The sequence below is a fragment of the Oncorhynchus tshawytscha genome, linkage group LG26 (genome assembly GCF_018296145.1).
Source record: "Oncorhynchus tshawytscha isolate Ot180627B linkage group LG26, Otsh_v2.0, whole genome shotgun sequence".
Classification (NCBI taxonomy): domain Eukaryota; kingdom Metazoa; phylum Chordata; class Actinopteri; order Salmoniformes; family Salmonidae; genus Oncorhynchus; species Oncorhynchus tshawytscha.
Window position 1 is genome coordinate 4958711 of NC_056454.1, and position 27295 is coordinate 4986005.

The following is a 27295-nucleotide window of genomic DNA, read 5'->3' on the forward strand; positions in this document are numbered from 1 at the left end:
AAAGAAATACAAGCTGAAATAAATCATTCTCTCCTATTATTCCTACATTTCACAGTCTTAAAATAAAGTGGTGATCCTAACTGACCTAAGACAGGGAATTGTTACTCGGATTAAATGTCAGGAATTGTGAAAAACTGATTTTAAATGTATTTGGCTAAGGTGTTTGTAGACTTCCAACTTCAACTGTATAACATGGTGCAGTCACCACCATGCTTGAAATTATGAAGTGTGGTCCTCATTGATGTGTTGTGTTGGATTTGCCACAAGCATGCTGTTTAAACTTTAGTGCCTTATTGCAAACATGATGCATGTTTTGGAATATGTTTTATTCTGTACAGGCTTCCTTCTTTTCACACTGTCATTTAGGTTAGTTTTGGGGAGTAACCACAATGTTGTTGATCCATCATCAGTTTTCTCCCTTCACAGCTATTCAACTCCATAACTGTTTTAAAGTCACCATTGGCCTCATGATGAAATCCCTGAGTGGTTTCCTTCCTCACCAGGAACTAGGAAGGAAGGAGTTAGGAAGGACGTCTGAATCTTTGTAGTGACTGAGTGTATTGATACGACATCCTATGTGTAATTAATAACTTCACCATGCTCAAAGGGATATTTCATGTCTGCTTTTTTATTTTCACCCATCTTACCAATAGGTGCCCCTCTTTGCGAGGAATTGGAAAACCTCCCTGGTCTTTGTAATTGAATCTGTGTTCGAAATTCACTGGGACCTTACATATAGTTGTGTATGTGGGACACAGAGATGAGGTAGTTATTCAAAAATCATGGTAAACACTATTACACAGAGTTAGTCCATACACATTATTATGTGACTTGTTAAACAAATTTGAACTCCTGAACTTATTTAGGTTTGCCATTTCAAAGAGGTAGAATAAGTGCTTTTCATTTTCAGCTTTTCATTTTTAATTCATTTCAAGAAAATTCTACAAACAATCCATTTCAAATTCAGACTGTAACACAACAACATGTGGAAAAAGTCAAGGGATGTGGATACTTTCTGAAGGCACTATATATTAGCATTACAGTTGTTGTGCTAATGTCCTAACCTTAGCATGTTTGTTCAGTTCACCTGTTCATATGGCAGGAGTCGCACACCCAGCTGACATACTTTTTGTTGTAGAGGCTTCAGGCCCTAGCATGTCAGCATATTTTAGCGTGAATGTTGTTATACCGAGATGTTAGTATTAGTATGTTTCTCCAGCTCACCTGGACATGTGGCAGGGGTCGCATACCCATCCGCGCTCTTTCTTGTTGTAGCGGCTGCAGGCCTTGCAGGCGTACAGCTGGCAGTCCAGACACTGGCGCTTGCTGTTGACAAGGAACTTGAAGGGCTGCAAGCAGCGGATGCAGTGGGACTCTGTCAGGCTGGTCCCAGTGCCCAGCAGCTCTCTCTTGGTGTCCTCCTTCTCTAGCTGAGTCTTTAGCTCCCTGCAAAATACACAAGGATGGATGGATGAATTGATTGACAGAGAAATATAAACAGAAGATGATGGCTAGCTTGGCAGAGAGGCTATAGAGTGCAGGGATTATCAACTAGAATCAGCCAAGGGCTGATTTATTCTTGAGAGGATGGTCAGGGGGACGGAAAATAGTTACAAATAATTTGTAGTCTGCAAATTGACCGCAAGAAGCCGAAACAGATATAATATTAGACTAAAACATAATAATTTCAAACCTTGCTTGAATTTGTATACAATCACATAGAATGAGTATACCAAACATTAGGAACAACTTCCTAATATTGAGCTGCACCACCGCTTTTGACCTCAGAACAGCTTCAATTTGTTCGGGGCATGGACTCTACAAGGGGTCGAAAGCATTCTACAGCTGGGCACTGGGACAGGAATGCTCGCCCATTTTGATTCCAATGCTTCCCATAGTTGTGTCAAGTTGGCTGCATGTCGTTTGGGTGATGCACCATTCTTGATACACCCAGGAATCTGTTGAGCGTTAAAACCCGAGTAGTGTTGCAGTTTTTGACACAAACCGGTGTACCTGGCAGCTACTACCACACCCATTCAAAGGCACTTAAATACTTTGTCTTGTGCATTCACCCTCTGAATGGCACACATTCAAAATCCATGTCTCAATTGTTTCCAGGCTTAAAAATCCTTGTTTAAGATGTATCCTCCCCCTTTATCTACACTGATTGAAGTGGATCTAACAAGTGACATGAATAAGAGATCATAGGTTTCACCCCCCCAATAAAGCTAGAATTCTTTTTGCCCAGAAAACTTAGGGGGCCAAATAAAATCACCTGCGGGCCAAATTCACAGTTGGGGAACCCTGCTGTAGTGGATGGATGGATGGACAGACAGAAGTAAAGACAGAAGAATAGACATAGGAAAGGCCAATGGAGGGACAAACTGACAGTAGATAGGACAGACAGTAGATTGATTATTCTATACCAGTCACAGGAGACAATGGCCCAATTTTTCTGTAAGCCAGCAATCAGTCCCTTTCCTATCCTGTAATATGTTCAGGGATGGACCAAGGCATGCGTATCCTCGGGCTATCCAAAGTAATGAAGGTGCACTGGTATCTATAAAGGCTTTCTATGAAGCCCGAGAGGCACGGCTCATATCTGTGGTTACATATATTTTACATAAGCTGCAAACATGGCCCCGGGAAACAAGTCCATGAGGCCGTGTGAGCCATCTCATATCCAGCAACATGACTAGCCCAAAGGCTAAAAAGCTATCACTTTGCAGATGAAAACCGAAGCATTATTGCTTCCATTAAGCGGTACCATATGTTTATTTATTTTTTGCCAAATATCAAAGCCTTGCTTGCTTGTAACAATAAAAGACAAACGTAACATATTTACAATCCATGGTAAGGGAATGGTAAATGTCATAATGTGCTTCTTGATTGAAAACTGACTTTTAGCTAACTTGTTTAGCTCTAACCTGCATTAAGCCGATTCGTTCACAACTGGCTGCTGGGTTGGTGGCTGCATGGGAGTTCTCGGTAGCAGCTGGAAACATGGAGGTTTCCATACATATTGACACAGTACCTTAACTGCACTGGACATGTAGAGTTAGTAGAATCTGACAGAAAAGTTCCATGTATGCATAATGGCTGAAATCTAACATTGGACATACAATTGAAGTCGGAAGTTCACATACACCTTAGCCAAATACATTTCAACTCAGTTGTTCACAATTCCTGACATTTCATCCGAGTAAAAATTCCCTGTCTTAGGTCAGATAGGATCACCACTTTATTTTAAGAATGTGAAATGTCAAAATAATAGCAGAGAGAATGATTTATTTCAGCTTTTATTTCTTCAATCACATTCCCAGTGGGTCAGAAATTTACATACACTCAATTGGTATTTGGTAGCACCGCCTTTAAATTGTTTAACATGGGTCAAACGTTTTGTGTAGCCTTCCACAAGCTTCCCAAAATAAGTTGGGTGAATTTTGGCCCATTCCTCCTGACAGAGCTGGTGTAACTGAGTCAGGTTTGTAGGCCTCCTTGCTCGCACACACTTTTTCAGTTCTGCCCACACATTTTCTATAGAATTGAGGTGAGGGCTTTGTGATGGCCACTCCAATACCTTGCTTTTGTTGTCCTTAAGCTATTTTGCCACAACTTTGGAAATATGCTTGGAGTCATTGTCCATTTGGGAAGACCCATTTACCAAGCTTTTTTGAAAAACTAGTTTAAATGACCAACCTTAGTGTATGTAAACTTCCGACTTCAATGGTACATTAAATAAACTCAAATGGTCCTTGATCCCAAGGACCCAATAATACAGTGGGGAGAACAAGTACTTGATACACTGCTAATTTTGCAGGCTTACCTACTTACAAAGCATGTAGAGGTATGTAATTTTTATCATAGGTACACTTCAACTGTGAGAGACAGAATCTAAAACAAAAATCCAGAAAATCACATTGTATGATTTTTAAGTAATTAATTTGCATGCAATTGCATGTCATAAGTATTTGATCACCTACCAACCAGTAAGAATTATGTCTCTCACAGACTTGTTAGTTTTTCTTTAAGAATCCCTCCTATTCTCCACTCATTACCTGTATTAACTGCACCTGTTTGAACTCGTTACCTGTATAAAAGACACCTGTCCACACACTCAAACAGACTCCAACCTCTCCACAATGGCCAAAACCAGAGAGCTGTGTAAGGACATCAGGGATAAAATTGGAGACCAGCAAATCATATAAACACTGAATGTGTACATCAAAGACATTGATAAAAAGTTTTAGTGATTGAATTAAATGGAAGAGCAGTAATGTGTAAGCATGGAAAATTTGTAATCGTACATAAAATGCAAACGTTTAAACTGTATACAGTAGATGCTAAAACAAATGCAATAATTTACAAGGTTTAGAAACAAGTAGTGTGAATTCATATAAATCAGGTCTTCACATTCAAATTGCTGCAAAGAAACCACTGCTAAGGGACACCAATAATAAGAAGAGACATGCTTGGGCCAAGAAACACGAGCAATGGACATTAGACCGGTGGAAATCTGTCCTTTGGTCTGATGAGTCCAAATTAGATTTTTGGTTCCAAACCGCCATGTCTTTGTGAGACGCAGTAGGTGAACAGATTATCTCTGCATGTGTGGTTCCCACCGTGAAGCACAGAGGAGGGGGTGTGATTGTGTGGGGGTTCTTTGCTGGTGACACTGTCTGATTTATTTTGAATTCAAGGCACACTTAACCAGCATGGCTACCACAGGATTCTGCAGTGATACACCATCCCATCTGGTTTGCGTTTAGTGGGACTATCATTTGTTTTTCAACAGGACAATGACCCAGAACACCTCCAGGCTGTGTAAGGGCTATTTGACCAGGAAGTAGAGTGATGGCGTTCTGCATCAGATGACCTGGCCTCCACAATCACCTGACTTCAACCCAATTGACATGGTTTGGGATGAGTTGGACCGCAGAGTGAAGAATAAGTAGCCAACAAGTGCTCAGTATATGTGGGAACTCATTCAAGACTGTTGGAAAAGCATTCTAGGTGAAGCTGGTTTGAGAGATTGCCAAGAGTGTGCAAAGCTGTCAAAGGCAAAGGGTGGCTACTTTGAAGAATCTCAAATACAAAATATATTTGGATTTGTTTAAAACTTTTTTGGTTACTACATGATTACATATGTGTTATTTCATAGTTTTGATGTCTTCACTATTATTCTACAATGTAGAAAACAGTAAAAATAAAGAAAAACCATTGAATGCGTAGGTGTGTCCAAACTTATGACTGGTATTGTATATCTCACTAGGTCAGGATTTTTAAGCCTCCATACAGTGCCTTCGGAAAGTTTTCAGACCCCTTCACTCTTTCCACATTTTGTTAAGTTACTGCCTTGTCCTAAAATCAAATCAAATCAAATGTATTTATATAGCCCTTCGTACATCAGCTGATATCTCAAAGTGCTGTACAGAAACCCAGCCTAAAACCCCAAACAGCAAGCAATGCAGGTGTAGAAGCACGGTGGCTAGGAAAAACTCCCTAGAAAGGCCAAAACCTAGGAAGAAACCTAGAGAGGAACCAGGCTATGTGGGGTGGCCAGTCCTCTTCTGGCTGTGCCGGGTGGAGATTATAACAGAACATGGCCAAGATGTTCAAATGTTCATAAATGACCAGCATGGTCCAATAATAATAAGGCAGAACAGTTTAAACTGGAGCAGCAGCACGGCCAGGTAGACTGGCCGTGCTGCTAAAATGGGTTAAATAAATAAAAAAATCCTCAGCAAGTCCAGCCAGAGCCCAGACTTAAGGTACTGTGTCAATCTCTGGAGAGACTTGACAATTGCTGTGCCTGACCTGACAAAAACATTTTTTTTAAATCAATTTTAGAATAAGGCTGCAACCTTACAACATGTGGAAAAAGTCAAGGGGTCTGAATACTTTCCGAAGGCACTAGTTCTAATGTGTCCATGATATTTGTAATTTCCCTAATTGTATGACGGTGATAGGTTTTAGTGTGATTTCCTTTACTGTCCATTGTGGTACTTAAAACCGTATTATAATCTTCCACCATAATAATTGAGTAATTTGTTGCTTGTGAGCTCAATAGATTATTATATAGATATTTTCTAAGAATTGTGGATCATCATTATTTGGACCATATAGATGAATTAGCTAAATCTGTTTTTGGTCCAATAGCATATTTAAAAGTATCCACCTTCCTTGAGGATCTGTTTGGACAGTTTGCCCTTTGCATTAGTTGAACACAGCCAATCCAACAGTTTCTGAAATGTTGTCACTTCCTGAGATCTGTTTCAAATGTTTTTTTAAGTAGTTCCTTTCTCAGATATGTATTCAAATATTTTTTTTAAAAGTAGTTACTTTCTGAGATCGTTAGCCAAGTAGTAGTAGTCACCTCCAAAGTAAATATTTGTTCTCCCATTTTAGCATCGCCGGATGCTTCGACTGCTTAATTTAATTTAAAACTATAGATATCCCAGGTCTGCAAGGTTCTGAACCTTTCACTGAATACACCCCTGGTTAACAGACTTATGCCATGATAAGGGGTCATGCTTTTCGAACTGTGCACGGTTCTCAGGAGTCAGAATAGGAAGGCTACTGCTTAGTAGCTATGCCCAGGTCAGCAAGATGGTGCCTCAGAGAAACAGCAGTACAGCTGTGTGGCATTAGCAATGGGATATACATTTTATATCTGTTAAATCTGTCCTCCTCTGAAAGCCCAAATCCCAGGGACTTGGTATATATCCTGTGCCTTCCTGATTTGAATAGCGAGGATATCCGCACCATGGGCAAAGTCCTAGCTAGTTGCATGGAGGCGTGTGGCAGCATCGTCTCTCAAGGTTCCATTCAAGACCCCTCTGGTTAGAGATCCGGAAGATACGCACCTGGAAAAATAACTACCTTACAATGAAGGCTAGATGTGACATGTGCAAGTGTTAACATGTTCTTAAATGTAAAAAAATATGTATGATCAAAATCATCTTTATCATTAATATGCTATGTCAATAAAAGCAATTTAACTTGGAATTTTATTTTGTGCAAACGAATAAAAAAACATGTTTTGCACATGATCTTTTTGTACTTCAATTGTAGCCTGCTATAGATACAGTAGATATTTATGTTTTTCTTTTCAATGTGATCTTTAGTGTAGACAGATTGAGCCAAGTTTGAGTCTGTGTAATGGTTCTAAAAAATTAAAGAACTTTACAAGTAGACAGATATTTGAGAGGTTTTATAAAATACACAGGATTAGCATGTCCCTAGGATTACATTAAACTATATTGATTATGACCTTAAACCAGAAAGTTCTGCTTAGCTGGCACTCCTTGGGTGTCCTGGCATGGAAGCCAGACATTCACATTCTGGGAAGATCCAATTTAGCAGACTGTTCCCATACAAGGATATCTCCTGGATGCCCATCAACACCAGTCCCCTCCCCCCACACATCCTTCATAGCCCACATTAAGTTAAGGGGAGTGAGAGAGAGAAGAGAGAATTATAAAACCATAACATAATAGTTTCCAGAGACGGAAAAGCAACCCACGGTTCAGAGCAGACTACTAAGCATTAAGAGCCATTTTCCCTTTCGATCCCAAAAACCTCAGCTTGATTTGATAAATCTTTGGCCAAACAGTTTTGCTAAATGGACCGGTTTCAACATTACAGTTACATAATGCGGGGATCAATGTGAATGCATATATACAAGAGTAAGAGTGTTTATCGTAAGGTGTTAACACCGGTGTCCTGGCTAAATTCCCAATTTAGCCCCATTTCCATCATGGCCACCTACCCCTTCGTTCCTAATTGTCACATAGTATCACACCTCACCTCTCCTCTATATAAATGCAATCAGTTATTAGAATATAATTAAATTAAAGCTTCATTCTGGGATTCAAAAAACAGCCAAAATGGCCATCCCGCCACTTGTTTTGGTATACAGATCATCCCCAGTTTACAATTGGCTCATTCATCCCCCCTCCTCTCTCCTGTAACTATGCCCCAGGTAGTTGCTGTAAATGAGAGAGCGTGTTCTAAGTCAACTAACCTGGTAAAATTTTAAAAAATACAGCTGACAGATGGGCCTAAGAAAATGTAACCCCTCTCAAATGCAAATGAACCTCTAATGAGGGTTATGGCCTGAGTTTAAAAGTGGAACTGACAGCGTTTTAGCAACATTAAATCTTTTTAAAATCCGCTCAATATACACCCCCAGGAAGAATATGAAGCCTTTAAAAACCATCTGACAAGCAAGCAATTAGATATGGTAATTTAAAAATGTTATTAAATTCATAGAATGTTTGGGAAACATGGTTAGGGTTAGGGTTTCGGATCAATTTGAAGAACCAAAAATGTGCTTTTCTTTAAAAAACAAGGACATTTCTAAGTGACCCCAATGGTAGTGTATACCTGCACTTTCTATTTGTCTGTTGCCAGTTCATCTTGTCTTTGTTAGGTCATACCAACGTGTTTTTTCCTGTTCCTTAAGTTTTTGTTTTTAGTCTTCCCGGTTCTGACCCTTCTGCCTGTCCTGGGCCTGCCTGCCGTGAAGTACCTGCCTGATTCTCCTGGATTACGAACCTCAGCCTGCCCTTTGCCTGTCCTTTCCCTGCCCCGTGTTATAATAAACATTCTGAGATTCAAATTATCCAACTCCTTTGTCTGCGTCTGGGTCTTATCCTGAGCTGTGATAATTTAACTGAATCCTTCTAATCTGCCAACAATGCCTTACTCTACATTATGCTATTTTGAATCAAATAGGACCTATTTTTAAAACCTTGGTTTTGTAGCATAAACTGGGAATTTATATGTTTTACTGATATTATGATTGTCTGTTTCATCTTCAAAGTAGTTAAAATGCAGTTCCACTTTAATAAAATAACCTTTTACAGTGTTCAGATGAAAAATGAAGCAAAAAATAGGTCTATCTGACTGTAGCCTATCAATCATTTTGTTTTCCGTGCTGACATAACCTTGACGTTTGTCAACGACGTGTATAAATGGAAGCATATATATATACAATATTTTAAGAAAACATTTATTATTTGGCCTTAATGCTATGAGCACATACAAATGCATTGAATAACAGATTCACTACATGGAAAACAGTCTGGCCCCAAAAAAAAAATCGCAAGTAGGGTTGTTCTGAAGTGTCTATCCTAAACTCGGCAAAAAAAGAAAGATAATTCATAACAATCCAAACAACTTCACGTATCTTCATTGTAAAGGGTTTAACACGGTTTCCCATACTTTTTCAATGAACCATAAACAATTAATGTACACGCACTTGTGGAACGGTCGTTAAGACACTAACAGCTTACAGACGGTAGGCAATTAAGGTCACAGTTATGAAAACGTCGGACACTAAAGAGGCCTGTCTACTGACTCTGAAAAACACCAAAAGAAAAGATGCCCAGGGTCCCTGCTCAAATATGTGTACGTGCCTTAGGCATGCTGCAAGGAGGCATGACGACTGCAGATGTGGCCATAAAATTGCAATAAATTGCAATGTCCGTACTGTGAAACGCCTAAGACAGCACTACAGGAAGACAGGACGGACAGCTGATCGTCCTCGCAGTGGCAAACCACGTGTAACAACACCTGCACAGGATCGGTATATCCGAACATCACATCTGCGGGACAGGTACATGATGGAAACAACTGCCCGAGTTACACCAGAAACACACAATCCCTCAATCAGTGCTCAGACTGTCCGCAATGGACTGAGAGAGGCTGGACTGAGGGCTTGTAGGCCTGTTGTAAGGTAGGTCCTCACCAGACATCACCGGCAACAATGTCGCCTATGGGCACAAACCCACTGTCGCCGATCCATACAGGACTGGCAAAAAGTCTTCACTGACGAGTCGCGGTTTTGTCTCACCAAGGGTAATGGCCGGATTCACGTTTATCGTCAAATCAATTTGCGCTACACCGAGGCCTGTACTCTGGAGCGGGATCGATTTGGAGGTTGAGAGTCCGTCATGGTCTGGGGCGGTGTGTCACAGCATCATCGGGCTGAACTTGTTGTCATTGCCTGCAATCTCAACGCTGTTTGTTGCAGGGAAGACATCTTCCTCCCTCATGTGGTACCCTTCCTGCAAGCTCATCCTGACATGACCCTCCAGCATGACAATGACAGCAGCCATACTGCTCGTTCTGTGCGTGATATCCTGCAAGACAGGAATGTCAGTGTTCTGCCATGGCCAGCGAAGAGCCCGGATCTCAATTCCATTGAGGGACCTGTTGGATCAGAGGGTGAGGGCTAGGGCCCTTTCCCCAAGAAAGTGCGGTAACATCTCACAGCAAGAACTGGCAAATCTGGTGCAGTCCATGAGGAGGAGAGGCACTGCAGTACCTAATGCAGCTGGTGGCCACAATAGAACCTGACTGTTACTTTTGACCCCCCTTTGTTCAGGGACACATTATTCCATTTATGTTAGTCACATGTTTGTGGAACTTGTTCAGTTTATGTTGTTGAATCTTGTTATGATCATACAAATATTTACACATTAAGTTTGCTGAAAATAAATGCAGTTGACAGTGAGAGGACATTTCTTTTTTTGCTGAGTTTATATTTGAAAGCGATAAGAAATATCAGGAAACATTTGTTAGTTTTTTTTTTTTTACATATATTTAACCCCATATACAGTGGGGCAAAAAAAGATGTAGTCAGCCACCAATTGTGCAAGTTCTCCCACTTAAAAAGATGAGGCCTGTAATTTTCATCATAGGTACACTTCAACTATGACAGACAAAATGAGAAAAAAAATCTAGAAAATCACATTGTAGGATTTTTTATGAATTTATTTGCAAATTATGGTGGAAAATAAGTATTTGGTCAATAACAAAAGTTTATCTCAATACTTTGTTATATACCCCGTGTTGGCAATGACAGGGGTCAAATGTTTTCTGTAAGTCTTCACAAGGTTTTCACACACTGTTGCTGGTATTTTGGCCCATTCCTCCATGCAGATCTCCTCTAGAGCAGTGATGTTTTGAGGCTGTTGCTGGGCAACACGGACTTTCAACTCCCTCCAAAGATTTTCTATGGGGTTGAGATCTGGAGACTGGCTAGGCCACTCCAGGACCTTGAAATGCTTCTTACGAAGCTACTCCTTCGTTGCCCGGGCGGTGTGTTTGGGATCATTGTCATGCTGAAAGACCCAGCCACATTTCATCTTCAATGCCCTTGCTGACGGAAGGAGGTTTTCACTCAAATTCTCACGATACATGGCCCCATTCATTCTTTCCTTTACACGGATCAGTCGTCCTGGTCCATTTGCAGAAAAACAGCCCCAAAGCATGATGTCCCTGGCGGCGTAGTGTGTTACTGATGGTAGGCTTTGTTACTTTGGTCCCAGCTCTCTGCAGGTCATTCACTAGGTCCCCCATGTGGTTCTGGAATTTTTGCTCACCGTTCTTGTGATCATTTTGACCCCACGGGGTGAGATCTTGCGTGGAGCCCCAGATCGAGGGAGATTATCAGTGGTCTTATATGTCTTCCATTTCCTAATAATTGCTCCCACAGTTGATTTCTTCAAACCAAGCTGCTTACCTATTGCAGATTCAGTCTTCCCAGCCTGGTGCAGGTCTACAATTTTGTTTCTGGTGTCCTTTGACAGGTCTTTGGTCTCTGCCATAGTGGAGTTTGGAGTGTGACTGTTTGAGGTTGTGGACAGGTGTTTTTTATACTGATAACAAGTTCAAACAGGTGCCATTAATACAAGTAGAGTGGAGGACAGAGGAGCCTCTTAAAGAAGAAGTTACAGGTCTGTGAGAGCCAGGAATCTTGTTTGTTTGTAGGTGACAAAATACTTATTTTCCACCATAATTTGCAAATAAATTCATAAAAAATCCTACAATGTGATTTTCTGGATTTTTTTTTTCTCATTTTGTCTGTCATAGTTGAAGTGTACCTATGATGAAAATCACAGGCCTCTCATCTTTTTAAGTGGGAGAACTTGCACAATTGGTGGCTGACTAAATACTTTTTCCCCCACTGTATTTGTCACTAAACAGCCTCCATATACTGTATATTTCCATAATTGTTTTGACTGGTACTGGGGGACTTTCAGACGAGTATTGTGAGGCCTGTGGTCTTCCTAGAACCAAACAACAGACAAGTAGGTGTTCATGAGAGTCACCTTTACACAGAGGGGTCATATTCGTTTTGTAGGCCAAACCGTTAGGACACTACAGACTATTTTGTGAGAAGACTGATTTTTTCGGGATGGTCTGACATACATCGCTCTAGCTCTTTCACCTTTCACTGCAGATGCATCCAATGCAAAAAAAAAAACATATCTCGAGCTGATGGACTCTAATGTTCTTATTATGCTAATTAGATTTCCGCGGGGCACGGACATCAACCTTAGAGGGTTAAGGACAGTAAGCCAGTGATGAATAAGCTCCATTGTTATAAGCTCCATGATTTGTGGTTAATATTCTTCACAATAGACTATTTTCACATAGAGACCAGTACACCAATCTCTCAAACCCCATTTTTCTATGTCTTATTCAGTGCTAAGAGACTAGGCCTAAAACTGATTGAATCCACATGAGTAACAATGTGTCCAGATTCCACTAGTTAATGGACTTAATCAACAACAAGCATCATGACAAAAACAGCTTTAACTTTAACATAGAACACAGAGAATAAATAGCTGGATCAAGATGTTGGCAAAGTGTGTGGCAGAATTTGGAAAGGAAGAGGAGACAGTGAGTTGTTTGTGTTTTGGGAAAGATACAGACCAGGAGAGGGGAGAGGAGAGAGAGAGAATCTTGTTTTTCATTCAGAGATTGGAATAGTCTGGCTAAAATTGGCATTGTGACTGTGACATGGCTGTGTTCCTCTCTACAACGGGAAAGAAAATTCCACGTACATTACAGAGCCATAGAGACACTCATGGCCTAGACAACATAGACCATCAGCAACTGCAACCAAGCATGCTTAGGCCTACTGTATAGCTGTGACTGTAGCTAAAGCTTTCTAACCACAACAAACAACCACACTGAATATGGATACATGGGAGTTTAATCTGGACACAAAATGGACCGTTAGTCCTGTTTTATTGCTACTGTGCATCTGTGTATTTTTGTATTTTCTCTATATTAAGTTATAGAGACATGTGGAGCAGCAGAGGTCAGCATCATGGCATCGGGGAACTTGGGGGATTTCTGCAAATCTGCAAAAGAGCTCTGAGTATGCCAGGAATGATTGGTTGATTAGATCAGGTTAGATTTCTGACCAAAGGGCAGGGCGTGTGCCAAACTGGTGCTTCTTTCTCTGCTATGTTCCTTCCTTTTCTGTCTCTCTCTCTCTCAAACCCAACCATACACACAAATAAGGCCATATGCACAAAGGCACATGTACAGTACATACGTGTGCACACACGCACAACCCAGGCATTCGCAAACACCTGTAGAACATCAATATATCTGCGATTAATCATCCTACATGTTACTACCGAAGAATTCCAATCATTTAAATGCTTAAATTAAAATATACGTGACATGCTAGTTTAAAAACCAGACATGGCATTTATCATGTTAAATGTAACTTTTTATTCATTATGAACACATGGGAACCAGCAGCTAATCCATTTACAATGGGTTAAGTAACAAGGACATTTCACATAGAGGAATAAAAACAAGGACTGTATCCCAAATGGCACCCTATTCCCTAAACGATATCATAACCGTCATCGATAAAAGACAGTACTGTGCAGCTGTCTTCATCGACCTGGCCAAGGCTTTCAACTCTGTCAATCACCGCATTCTTATCGGCAGACTTAATGTGAGTCTGGAAGGTGAGTTTACAGTCTAGCCAGACACCTAGGTATTTATAGTTATCCACATATTCTAAGTCGGAACCGTCCAGAGTAGCGATGCTAGTCGGGCGGGTGCGGACAGCGATCGGTTGAAGAGCATGCATTTAGTTTTACTTGCATTTAAGAGCAGTTGGAGGCCACTGAAGGTGAGTTGTATGGCATTGAAGCTCGTTTGGAGGTTTGTTAACACAGGAAGGAAGGGCCAGAGGTATACAGAATGGTGTCGTCTGCGTACAGGTGGATCAAAGAAACACCAGCAGCAAGAGCGACACCATTGATGTATACAGAGAAGAGAGTCGGCCCGAGAATTGAACCCTGTGGACCCCCATAGAGACTGACAGAGGTCCGGACAACAGGCCCTCCTATTTGACACACTGAACTCTATCAGAGAAGTAGTTGGTGAACCAGGCGAGGCAGTCATTTGAGAAACCAAGGCTGTTGAGTTTGCCAATAAAAATGTTGTGATTGACAGAGTCGAAAGTCTTAGTCAGGTCGATGGATACAGCTGCACAGTAATGTCTCTTATTGATAGTGGTTATGATATCGTTTAGGACCTTGAGCATGGCTGAGGTGCACCCATGACCAGCTCTGAAACCAGATTGCATAACGGAGAAGATACGGTGAGATTCGAACTGGTCGGTAATCTGTTTGTTATCTTGGCTTTCGAAGACCTTAGAAAGGCAGGGTAGAATAGATATAGATACTTTTGTTCCTGTTTCCTTCAGAATCTTCACACTGTCCTTTGCTGTTGTTCTGGGATTGATTTGCACTTTTTTCGCACCAAAGTACGTTCATCTCTAGGAGACAGAACGCGCCTCCTTCCTGAGCGGTACGACGGCTCCGTGGTCCCAAGGTGTTTATATTTGCATACTATTGTTTGTACAGATGAACGTGGTATCTTCAGGCGTTTGGAAATTCATCCCAAGGATGGACCAGACTTGTGGGGGTCTACATTTTGTTTCTGAAGTCTTGGCGGATTTCTTTTGATTTTCCCATGATGTCAAGCAAGGAGGCATTGAGTTTGAAGGTAGGCCTTGAAATACATCCACAGGTACACCTCCAATTGACTAAGATAATGTTAATTAACCTATCAGAAGCTTCTAAAGTCATGACATGATTTTCTGGAATTTTCCAAGCTGTTTAAAGGCAGTCAACTTAGTGTATGCAAACTTCTGACCCACTGGAATTGTGATACAGTGAAATAATCTGTTTGTAAACAATTGTTGGAAAAATGACTTGTGTCATGCACAAAGTAGATGTCCTAACCGACTTGCCAAAACTTCAGTTTTGATTTGTTGTGCATTGAAGACCGCAAGCGAAGGGAAAAGAAGGAATACAATGTGGCTGTTTTGAAAGGAAACTGTTTACGCGTGATCAGGGGTGTATTCATTCCGATTCTGTTGAAAAACATTTCTTAAAACGGAAGCAAACGGAACAAAACAGGGATAAAAAAGACCTGAATTTGTCCAATAGAAACTCTTGTTTGCAACTGTTGGACTAATAATTACATTATTGTTTGTGTAAACTGTGTTATTGGCTAGCTCCTATAATACAACACTCTCCTGACGAGAGAGCACATTTTCTATGCGAAATCGCCTGGCCTCATTAGCTCATAGTATGGATATATCACTAGAAAACAGCTAAAACAAATGCAAATGCAGCTACTGTTGTTATTCTGTCTGCACTGTTTGATGTGACTGTAAGTTAGCTGTAGTTGGCTAGCTAGCAAGCTAGGGACAAGAACGTTTCCAGCCAGTATGGCAATGGAACATTTAGAAAGCACATCAAATTAGTCTCTCGACTTGTGTTCACCTGCGTTGTATACTTTCATTCATAGGCTAGATTGTAGCAACCTAATGATGGGTATAGGGAAAATTTGAGTATCATGTAGTAGCCTAAACCTATTGCTGTTACATTGAACTGGGTGAATGGAATATGAATGAGTCATCCAATATGCTGTAATAGAAATAAGGCCATGCTCGTTTTAAACGACACTGAACTCCACTTAATCCTGAATGAAATGACTGAGCCATAAGTTATGGATCAATGAAATCCGATTCCCTCCCTCTTGCAAAGATTGCGTCATTTGAGGAAGACGACTGATTGAATATTTTATTAATAAATTAAAAAAATTGTGTTAAAATGTTTTAGTATTAAAATATATCCCATTACACATTTAGTAATGACAATGTATTTTAAACTTCACGCACAGTAACACTTTTGTATGACTTAATAAAATAATTGTATCGATGTGCTTGTGCATTGATAAGTACACCAAAGATGATAAGTAATAAAATAAAGACAGCACTTCTAAAAGCCTATTTCACACCATAGCCTGCACAAATGAAAATGTGGCACTGATTCGCCCTTGGATTAACGTTTCAACATTGTCTCAATGAAGAGTTTGGTGTTCGACTAGCAATGTGCAACATGCACGCACAGTTACAAACCTGCTAGAGTCAGAGGCAGGCGGACGAGCAATATCCACTGTCATAGTATGGATGAAGCCGGAGCTGGAATGTGAAGCTAACTGAAGCTGGTTAGCTTTAGAAAACCCTGAGTAGATCTAGCTTGCTTTGTAGGATACCTCTCTGGTGTGATCAGACATAGCATGTTGTCTACAATTATATTAGGCTACTAAGTGATAGTGATCCACGGATGATCAGGTTTGATTGTTTGCTGATCAACTGGAGTCAAGTAGGAATCCAACATGGTATATACTCCATCAGAGGCTTAGATGTGATGTCAAAAAGTGTAAATCCAAGTGGTTGGTTTAGGATCTGCATACTGCATATTGGTAGAGGTAAAGAAACAAAGGTAAGGCATTAAGCAAAATCTAAGGTAGGTTACTGTTGCATAAACCCGTTGCATAAATCCATCTTGCATGGCGTTTGAACACATCATAAGCACTGTGCATCCCTTTGAGTAACAAATTCATGCAATTAGTAGCTCATTAGATTCAAAACTACTGACTAACCGATTATTCAACCCCAGATCCTAACCTTCACCATTACGAGGATCAAAACAAATCTGACCCTGGACCAGCGGTTACATGGAACTTTGTCCAATTCTGCATATTGGATGAGCAAGATATTGACCCAGCAGAACTAAATCCATGACACAGCCAGAGAAGGTCCCATTATCCTCATCCCATCATGCTTCTCTCCCTACCATCAGAGGCGCTCCAGAGAGTCATGTGATGGCCGGGCTAGGTCGAGCAGTGCATCCCGGAGTCTGGACATAGTCCACATCGTCTGCTGACTCCTGCATGGCACAGATAGTCCTGAGACTCATTACCTAGAAACCCACACAGCGTGAGATGGGAGAGTCAATGCTCTTCATAACATTGCTAGCTCTGACCTGACTCCTATGAGAATCAATGCATCTTACCACAAGTTTAAAAAATATATTTTTTTACCAATTGATTAGCTTTTTATGAGGGCATTTTTGTCAAATGTTCTAAGGTGTTTGACATATTTTGTTTAATTAATGCCAAACCATACAAGTGAGGTGAACCTTCAAGTGAAACAAATGTGAGTGTCAAACCACAATTGTATCATGCAACCTTGCCTTTATGGAATAATATCATGAACTGCCCAGTCAGCTGACTAGTAGACTCCATCTCTACCAGAGAAAAACACACTGGGGCATCAGGAATGTGCCAATTATCTGGCATTACACGCCTGGGCTACAGTACAGGTCATGTGATCTGTGGCTCACTACCAGGCATCCCAGTAGAGCTTAGATATATAAAGGCCCTCTATCATTGTTCACTATCATGCCTACCCACTGGGTACAAACAGGTTGAAAGGACATTGCTTTAACATTGTCTTGTACAATTGTCTTGTTAACATTGTATCAACATGGAAATCAAACTGGATTTGAAGAATTCAGTTTTGGTCTTGCCTGAAATCAAAGGCCATCACAGGCATCAAGGTTTTAGTTAATTTCACGTTAGTCTAACACGCTTGGTTGACATCATCAGAGGGAGTTAAGGGAACAACAAGTATGTACAGTATGTACTGTATAATGCATTTGACTCTGATGTGAACCTTGAGGTCAGTTCTAATCCCAGTCTACAGAAAACTGCAATTAAAATGAGACGGATTAACACGTCTCCTGGAGAGTCGTCTGAACCAACAAAATATCCTGATCTGCACTAATCTACACTATTAATCCACATGGTCACACAGTGTAAATTCAATGGTGGATATATTCAAAAGTAGCCTTTGTCAGCTGGACCCAACTCTGCTATTCTCTGGGTAGAAAGAATGATTCCCTCAACAAAGTCGAATGATAATCCCTATTCAAATTTTATGTAATGTCTATAGACTCCGATATATAGTCACATAGGTGGTATCTCCGATATGTATCAAAATAATGACATGAAATGAATAAAGAATAACTGATTGATCCTGCATTGTAAGTGATCTTTAAAGTTGCTGTCCCAAATTACAGAGCAGTAAACCTCTGACATTTCAACCTATCCAGTAACTCAATTAGATTGTTACTAAGATATGACATTGTTAATTCTTAGGCGAGATCAGTCACTGGTAGACAGAATAGTGATAAATAGCAAATATATAGCAATATGCATAATATTTGCATACTACTTCAATATAACATACTGAAATCAAACCAATAATTTGGCAACAACAAACTTCTTAAATTGAAACATATAAGAGGCCCCTGCCTTTGTATGAGTCCAGCTCTTGGTAATTTTTGCTTTAATTTCAACAAAGTAGAGATGTGTTTTTTTGTGAACCAACAAACCTCTATGTTCAAATAAAAGGAAAAACAAAAGGATCAATAATATATCAAATGAAAAGGGGTTTGCCTACCCCAGTCTGTCCTCCTCTTTCTTCCTCAAGTCAAAGTCTCTCTGGACGACTTGAAACACGTGCTGGGCCTCCTCCTCTGTCAGTGTGGAGAGATCCAGCTTCTTCCCCACAGCGGTGGTAGGCATCATGTTCACCTTGCGCACCCGGGGACCATTCACTGCTTTATATTGGACTGCAAGAAGTGGGAGAGAAAACCAGTTAGATTGCCACCATAGTGCAACAGAAAGATACAAGACAAATGTTTACTCAAAACCATTATAATACAAAACAACAGTGTCAACAACTCAATGAAGAAAAGCCAAATCCCCTAATAACTACTACATAAAACACTACAGTTGATGTTCCAAAGTCAATGTTTGATACAGCTGAATGGAGTAGTAAAGCTATAGCAATTTTAGAAGGAAGATAATTGCAAGCTTTGCTTTGCTGCAATTCACTTCTTGTCATGAAAATGTCTGTTTTTATCTTACAACAAAAGTAATACAAAAGCTTGCAGTCAGTGTAACGGACAAAACAACATGAGGGAGGTAGGGAATGCAGTCCACTAAAATATTATGGGTTGTTTGGTTGACCCAACAGCTGGTTTGCAGGCGTTGGGTCACTTAGTTGGGTTGTTTTCTTTAAAAATAGAAAGGTTCCATTGTTGATACTGGGTTATTGGTGCTGGGTTATTGAGATATGACCTAGCGTGTCAGATCAGAAGACTGGTCATGTAGTTTAGTAAGGGTGTAGCTTTCAGATTATTCTTTTTACCCACCTGTGAGAGTAAATGTCATTCCTGTTCATCTGTTCTGTTGTATAGTTGTCACATTAAGGTTGAACATTGACATTTTTGTTGATCAATGAGGCTTACAGAAATGTACGAGGTCCCTTAAAGCCTATGTAAATCCCATTATTGGGCTAGATACCACCTTATTATAACATGTAATAAATTATCTTCAAATTCTAGAAGAATGTGTAAAAAGCTTAACATTTTACATTTGCTATATGTAAACTTAACATGATGAATGGGAATGACATTTGTGACCCGTTTCAGGAAACTAGGCGTATGTCGCAGGTAACTTCTTCACAGGAGTGCCGTTTGAACGTAAACTTTTTTTACTTTTATCAAAATACGTTTTTTGGCACAGGAGACGCATCCATCCATGATGTATATGTGTAATATAGTCTAGCTAGCTACATTTTCAAATATTACACATTTCAAATTGACAGAAAGTAGTCATTTCAAGTTAACGTTAGCTGGCTGCTTCGCTAGCTAACGTTACGTGTATGACCTTATTCTTTGTTTCTCAAAGAAATTAGCTTGACTAAGCTAGCTAATATTGAACCTGGTTGGTTAGCTACCTGCAGATTCATGCAGGGTAGTAACATCATGAGTTGGGATTATGGTTCATTGTTTACCTTCCTAGCTACATGTTTTAACAAAATAATATTGTCTGAGTGTGCCAGTGCGCATAATTGTGTGTCCATTGCATGCTCTGAACTCTCTGAGAGTGAAATGCTCTGAATTTACTAACGGACAATCTGACAGCACAGTTGCAGTCACCAACGCTCTAGATAACATAACAGCCTAACCAGCTCTGCTAGGGCAAGTTCAGTGTGCTGTTCTCTCATTTGTGTCTGGAAGTAGCTAGCATGTTAGCTTGGGTGATTGACTGCTGTGTGTACAGAACGCCCGGATCAACCCTTAAAGAGATGGGTGGGAATAAAGTTTAAGAGATCCTGAATGGGTGTAGACAAAGAAGGGCTCTCCAGTAGTAGTACCAAAACATTCAAAGACAATTTTCTCAAAAGTGAGTTTACAAGTTTATCAACTTTCAAAGCAAAATTACTTCCCATTGTTCCTCAACTGTAGTGTATGATATAACATTTTGTTGCTCTGTGTAGGGTTGCAAAGGGTCAGAAACTGTCCGATAATTGACTGAATTTTTCCAGAAATTTTCCATGGGCAGTAAAGCCTGGGAATTTAGCTCAAATTCATCAAAAAAGTTAGCTTACAATAGTGAACCATTTTATGTGGGATACACATAAGGCAATTCTAGGTCTTGTGGCACATTTTGGTTAAACTATCCTCCATTCAATGGAATTGCAACCCTCTGCATGCACAGTGCATTCTTCCATCACATGTGCAGTGCACTTTTCCATCACATGTATAGCTGATTCTCAAGATCTTGCACACTAATGAGATGCTATTGAGCCCACAGTACTACACTGTCTGAGCCAAGGACTACATGCTTTTGATTACAAATACTGGGTGGGGTGAATATATTTTATATGACATACATCATTTTTTGTTTGCTAGTAAATAGTTTTTTTGCAAGAAATTGCAAGATCGAATCCCTGAGCTGAGAAGGTAAAAAAAATGTTGTTCTGCCCCTGAACAAGGCAGTGAACCCACTGTTCCTAGGGTGTCATTGATAATAAGAATTTGATCTTAACTGACTTGCCAAGCTGCAACATTGAGAGCATCTTGACTGGTTGCATCACTACCTGGTACGGCAATTGCTCGGCCTCCGACCGCAAGGCACTACAGAGGGTAGTGCGTACGACCCAGTACATCACTGGGGCTAAGCTGCCTGCCATCCAGGACCTCCACACCAGGCAGTGTCAGAGGAAGGCCCTGAAAATTGTCAAAGACCCCAGCCACCCCAGTCATAGACTGTTCTCTCTACTACCGCATGGCAAGTGGTACCGGAGTGCCAAGTCTAGGGCAAAAAGGCTTCTCAACAGTTTTTACCCCCAAGCCATAAGACTCCTGAACGGGTAATCAAATGGCTACCCGGACTATTTGCATTGTGTGCCCCCAACACCTCTTTTACGCTGCTGCTACTCTCTGTTTATCATATATGCACAGTCACGTTAACTATACATATGTACATACTACCTCAATTGGCCCGATCAACCAGTGCTCCCGCACATTGGCTAACTGGGCTATCTGCATTGTGTCCCGCCACCCACCACCCGCCAACCCCTCTTTACGCTACTGCTACTCTCTGTTCATCATATATGCAGTCACTTTAACAATATCTACATGTACATACTACCTCAATTAGCCTGACTAACCGGTGTTTGTATGTGCCTTGCTACTTTTCTAGCCTCACCACTGGATATAGCCTCGCTACTGTTTTTCACTGTCTTTTTACTGCTGTTTTTATGTCTTTACCTATTGTTCACCTAATAGCTTTTTTTGCACTATTGGTTAGAGTTTGTAAGTAAGCATTTTACTGTAAGGTCTCCACCTGTTGTATTCAGCGCATGTGACAAATAAACTTTGATTTGAGATAAAAATAAAAAGTAAAAAAAACAGCAAAGTGAGTTTCAATAATTTCGAACTTAACAATTTATGCTAGTTAGTTTTTGCTACCATGTGGGTATTAGCTTGCTTGAGCCTGCTAACTGAGGAGGGGTAATTCACCTGTTTCCATACATGTTTCATTTTAAAACATTTATCTTACAAATGAGTTAATTAATTTAACTATTTATCTGTACATGGAATTGTATTTGGGTTTTTTTACTCTTTTTTTTCAAGTATTTACAGGAAAATGCCACGGGCACTATCTGATGTGTGGAGACATTTCACTGCACCTAATATAGAAGAAAAAACGGTGTACATTTGCAAATACTGTGCCTAATCATATGTGAAGAATGCAACAAATCTGCAGAATCATCTGGCCAAGTCCATAAAGTTCCCTCAGCACTCACAACATGCAACCTCTGACAAAAGTCCCTCTACTTCTATTCGAGGTGAACATGATGAGTCAGACACCTTATCGATAGCAACAGCTCATGGTCCTCCTGGAATAAGTAGTTAGTTTTACTCAATGGAGGAATGTAGTCTGAGAAATACTGATGAATGTCTTGCTTGAGCTGTGTATGCAACTGGTTCACCTCTGGTGCTCAGAGGAAATGTTTATTGGAAGAGATTTCTGAATGTTCTTTGCCCAGCATACACCCCTCCAACAAGACATGCTTTATATACTCATTTGCTGGATCAAGAGTTCAACAGAGTTCAAGTGAAGGTCAAGCAAATCATAGAGAAAGCAGACTGTATTGCAATCATCTCTGATGGGTGGTCGAACGTTCGTGGGCACGGAATAATTAACTACATCATCTTCACCCCTCAACCAGTATTCTACAAGAGCACAGACACGGACAGACACAAGGGACAACAGACACACTGGTCTCTACATTGCAGATGAGCTGAAGGCAGTCATCAATGACCTTGGACCACAGATTTGCACTGGTGATAGACAATGCTGCGAACATGAAGGTGGCTTGTTCCAAAGTGGAGGAGTCCTACCCTCACATCACACCCATTGGCTGTGCTGCTCATGCATTGAATCTACTCCTCAAGGACATCATGCCACTGAAAACAATGGATACAGACTACAAGAGAGACAAGAAAATGGTTAGGTATGTGAAGAGTCATCAAGTTATAGCAGCAATCTACCTCACCAAGCAAAGTGAGAAGAATATGAGCACCACATTGAAGCTGCCCAGCAACATCCATTGGGGTGATGTTGTCATCATGTTTGACAGTCTCCTGGAGGGGAAGGAGTGTCTCCAAGAAATGGCCATATCACAGTTTGCCGATATGGACAGCCCCATCAAGAGGCTCCTCTTGGATGATGTATTTTGGGAGAGTGGTAAGCAGCCTGAAACCTATAGCAGTAGCCATTGCATGGATCGAGGGAGACAATGCCATCATGTCTGATGTTCAGACTCTGCTTGCAGATGTATGAGAAGAAATCTGTACTGCCCTGCCCACTTTACTGTTGCTCCAAGCAGAGGAAACTGCAGTTCTGAAATACATCAAAAAGCTTTTAGACTTCTGCCTGAAGCCCATACACGCTGCAGCGTACATGTTGGACCCCAATTATTCTGGCAAGAGCATCCTGTCTGGTGCAGAGATCAACAAGGCCTATGGTGTCATCACAACCATGTCACGTCACCTTTGCCTAGATGAGGGAAAGGTTCTTGGCAGTCTGGCGAAGTCCATTTCCAAGCAAGGGCTTTGGGATGGAGATGCAACATGGCAGTCGTGCCAATATCTCTCATCAGCCACATAGTGGAAGGGACTTTGTAGATCTGAGGCTCTTTCCCCTGTTGCCTCCATCATCCTCCAAATCCCACCAACATCAGCCGCCTCAGAGCGCAACTGGTCAACTGGTTTGGGAACACACACACCAAAGCACGCAACAGGTTGACCAATACCTGGGTTGAAAAATTGTTGGCCACCCAGGAAAATTTGAGGCTTTTTGAGCCTGACAATGAGCCATCCTCAACAAGGTTGGAAAATGACATTGAAGATGAGGCCTCAGAGTCTGATGTTCAAGAGGTGGACATTGAGGAGGTCAAGGGAGAAGACATGGAAGCCTGAGAGGAATACAACCAAAGCATTAGTTTCTAGACTATCATTTTACGTTTACATTTTATGTTGAAAACGTTTTTGGGAGATCCAATGGATCATTGGGGATCCTTCAATATTACTTTTCTTTTGTTTTTCAGTGAAATCATCCCATGTGAAGAGTCAACTGATTTAATTAAAGTTCAATTCGTAACTAAATTGTTTTTTAAATGTCTATTGAAAGGATTCAATCATTTGCAATTCTGTCTACTTATGATAAGGTAAAAGGTTTATGTTTCTGTCTCCATATGATATGGTAAATATATCCAATGCAAAAAACATCTACATTTAAATGGTATTAATATTAATTTGCATATATTCCCATTAATTCCCATATATTCCCGTTAATTCCCATATATTCTCGTTAAATCCCACGGAAAGTTTCCCCCTCTGAATATTCCCCAAAATGTCCAACCCTAGCTCTGAGTGTCTACATTTATCCAATGTAAAAAACACAATTTCAGATTTTTCTACATAAGGCCGATTTTAGCCGGTCGGTCACATTTACTCTCATGGGTGGCCAATTAGATCTATCTGAAAGCCACACCCCTAATAAGACACTTCTCCTGAAAATAACCTAAGGTTTACATTCAAAAAGACATAGCTGCTAGGTCAACCAAGCATAAAAGTAAAAAATATCCAACTGATGGTTAAATTAACCTATGTTTGAGTAATTCCAACAACCCAACATGTTGGGTTATTCACACAATATTTACCCAGCGCTGGGTTACCAAATAACCAAAATTGGGTGGAGGGCTTGGGGGCTCTTTAATTTTGGTCAACTTTGCTTCTATTTTACCTGAAGCAGTTCCTTGGACTGACTAAATGCAAAACAGCCAACGTAAACAAGGTACATAAAATACATATTATCAGGGGAACCTGTCACACTCTAGAATACTGCAACATTAGGCCTACCTATCCTATATTTCCCTTTTCCTCATCATTTGGTGAGGGTTAGATAGCCCCACCGGAAATGTACACATTTGATATGCTTTGAATGCAGTCATATTTATGGTATTAATATTGTGTTGCAATGTTATTCAAATCCATTTGTGAATGACAAATGAAATATTCATATTGAGTTTAATGTTCAGTAGGGAGGTGGGTAGTAGTTTTTTTTGTAATTGTCAAAAGCATAATCATTCAAGCAATCCAACACTTAGTTTACAAGTCTTGCTAAGTTGTCTTCTCCCAATCCAGTGCAGCCTCATGTATTTAAGTGATAATGCCCGGGAAGCCAGTGTTTAGAGGAAATATTGGCACGGGTGTTGTTACATATTAAAATAATGATTGACATACAGTACCAGTCAAAAGTTTGGACACACCTACTCATTCAGGGGTTTTTCTCCATTGTAGAATAATAGTGAAGACATCAAAACGATGAAATAACACATATGGAATCATGTAGAAACCAAAAAAGTGATGTTATATTTTGGATTCTTCAAAGTAGCCACCCTTTGCCTTGATGACAGCTTTGTACACTCTTAGCATTCTCTCAAACAGCTTCACGAGGAATGCTTTTCCAACAGTCTTGAAGTAGTTCCCATATATGCTGAGCACTTGTTGGCTGTTTTTCCTTCACTCTCTGGTCCAACTCATCTCAAACCATGTCAATTGGGTTACACAGCCTGGAGATGTGTTTTGGGTCATTGTCCTGTTGAAAAAGATAAGATAGTCCAACTAAGCACAAACCAGATGGGATGGTGAATCGCTGCAGAATGCTGTGGTAGCCATGCTGGTTAAGTGTGCCTTGAATTCTAAATAAATCACAGACAGTGTCACCAGCAAAGCACTCCCACACCATCACACCTCCTCCTCGATGCTTCACAGTGGGAACCACACATCTTTTCACCTACTCTGCGTTTCGCAAAAACATGGCGGTTGGAACCAAAAATCTCAAATTTGGACTCATCAGACCCAAGGACAGATTCCCACCGATCTAAATGTCCATTGCTCGAGTTTGTTGGCCCAAGCAAGTCTCTTCTTCTTACTGGTGTCCTTTAGTAGTGGTTTCTTTGCAGACACTCGACCATGAAGGTCTGATTCACGCAGTCTCCTCAGAAAAATTTAGGTTGAGATGTGTTCGTTCTAAATGTTCCATTGCCATGATGGCTGGCAACGTTATCATCCCTTACTTGCTAGCTAGCCAACTTTGGCCTGCACAGTCATGTCAGACAGTGCAGCCATAATAACATCAAAGCAGCTGCATTTGTGTTTATTTAACTGTTTTCTAGTGCTTTTCTGGGAAACATCCATAACAATGAGCTATTGATGTGTGATTTCACCTGGCATTGAACATTTGCTCTCTCACCAGGCCACTGTTCAGAAGAGATAGTCAACTACACAGCTAACACAATCACTTCAAACTGAAGCTGGAATGACAGCAAACTAGCTGCATTTTATGTTTTTCTATTGGCATTTCATTGTATATATCCATAAAAATGATGCTCATTCATGATTTTGATTGGCTGAGAAAAGCTTGTCTGTCTCATCCTGCCTCCTGACACGTTCATTACCATAGTACAGCTGGAGATCGAATTTCAACATTGAAACAATGTTGCAAATGTCAGATAGACAGACAACAATGTTATTACAAATCTCCGCTGTTGAAACCCAAATGCAAGTCTAAAAGAAATGTCCTCATGCTTTTTACAGCGTAGCTCTAGTATATGAATTGCCTGGCTGAGCTGATGAGACAGTGGATTGTGCAGTCAGATGGAACAGAGTAAACAGGCATTTCAACATCATAGACTTACAGTGGTAACTTGTGGAGTAAACACCAGCTGGAATGTGGTTTTAACCAATCAGCATCCAGGATTAGACACACCCATTGTATAACCACACATATCCACTGTATCCCCATGCCAAACCAGTCATATAGTTGACAGTATTTTTTAACTGCTACCATTAAAGGTGGAGATAAATCCCCACAGATAAAAAATCGGAGTTTAATAGCAACGTTCTGGACTACAGCAGTGTAAGGCCTCCAAGGAATTGGGCAATTAATTTCATCTGAGGAGTGAACAGACAGTAGGCTAATACTATAATAAAATCTGACACAGCGATTGCATTAAGGAGAAGTTTATCTGTATTCGTATGTTTAACACTTGTATCTTTTATCAATGTTTATGATGAGTATTTCTGTTATTTGATGTGGCTCTCTGCACTTTCACTGGATGTTTGTTTTACACAATGTATTTCTGAACATAACACACCAATATCAAATGAGGTTTTTGAAC

At 40.5% G+C, this 27295-nt stretch overlaps 1 protein-coding gene across 4 annotated transcripts in view; it reads right to left on the reverse strand.

Moving 5' to 3' along the window:
• LOC112225080 (melanophilin) overlaps positions 1–27295 on the reverse strand; it is a 122336-nt gene that overhangs the window by 87408 nt on the left and 7633 nt on the right. For all 4 annotated transcript variants that reach the window (XM_024388695.2, XM_024388694.2, XM_024388693.2 and 1 more), the window contains exons 2-3: positions 18650–18821; positions 1225–1446 (exon numbers count right to left, since the gene is read on the reverse strand). In XM_024388695.2, the coding sequence (XP_024244463.1) occupies positions 1225–1446; positions 18650–18777 (350 nt within the window). In that variant the 5' untranslated portion in view covers positions 18778–18821. The remainder of the gene's footprint in view (positions 1–1224; positions 1447–18649; positions 18822–27295) is intronic.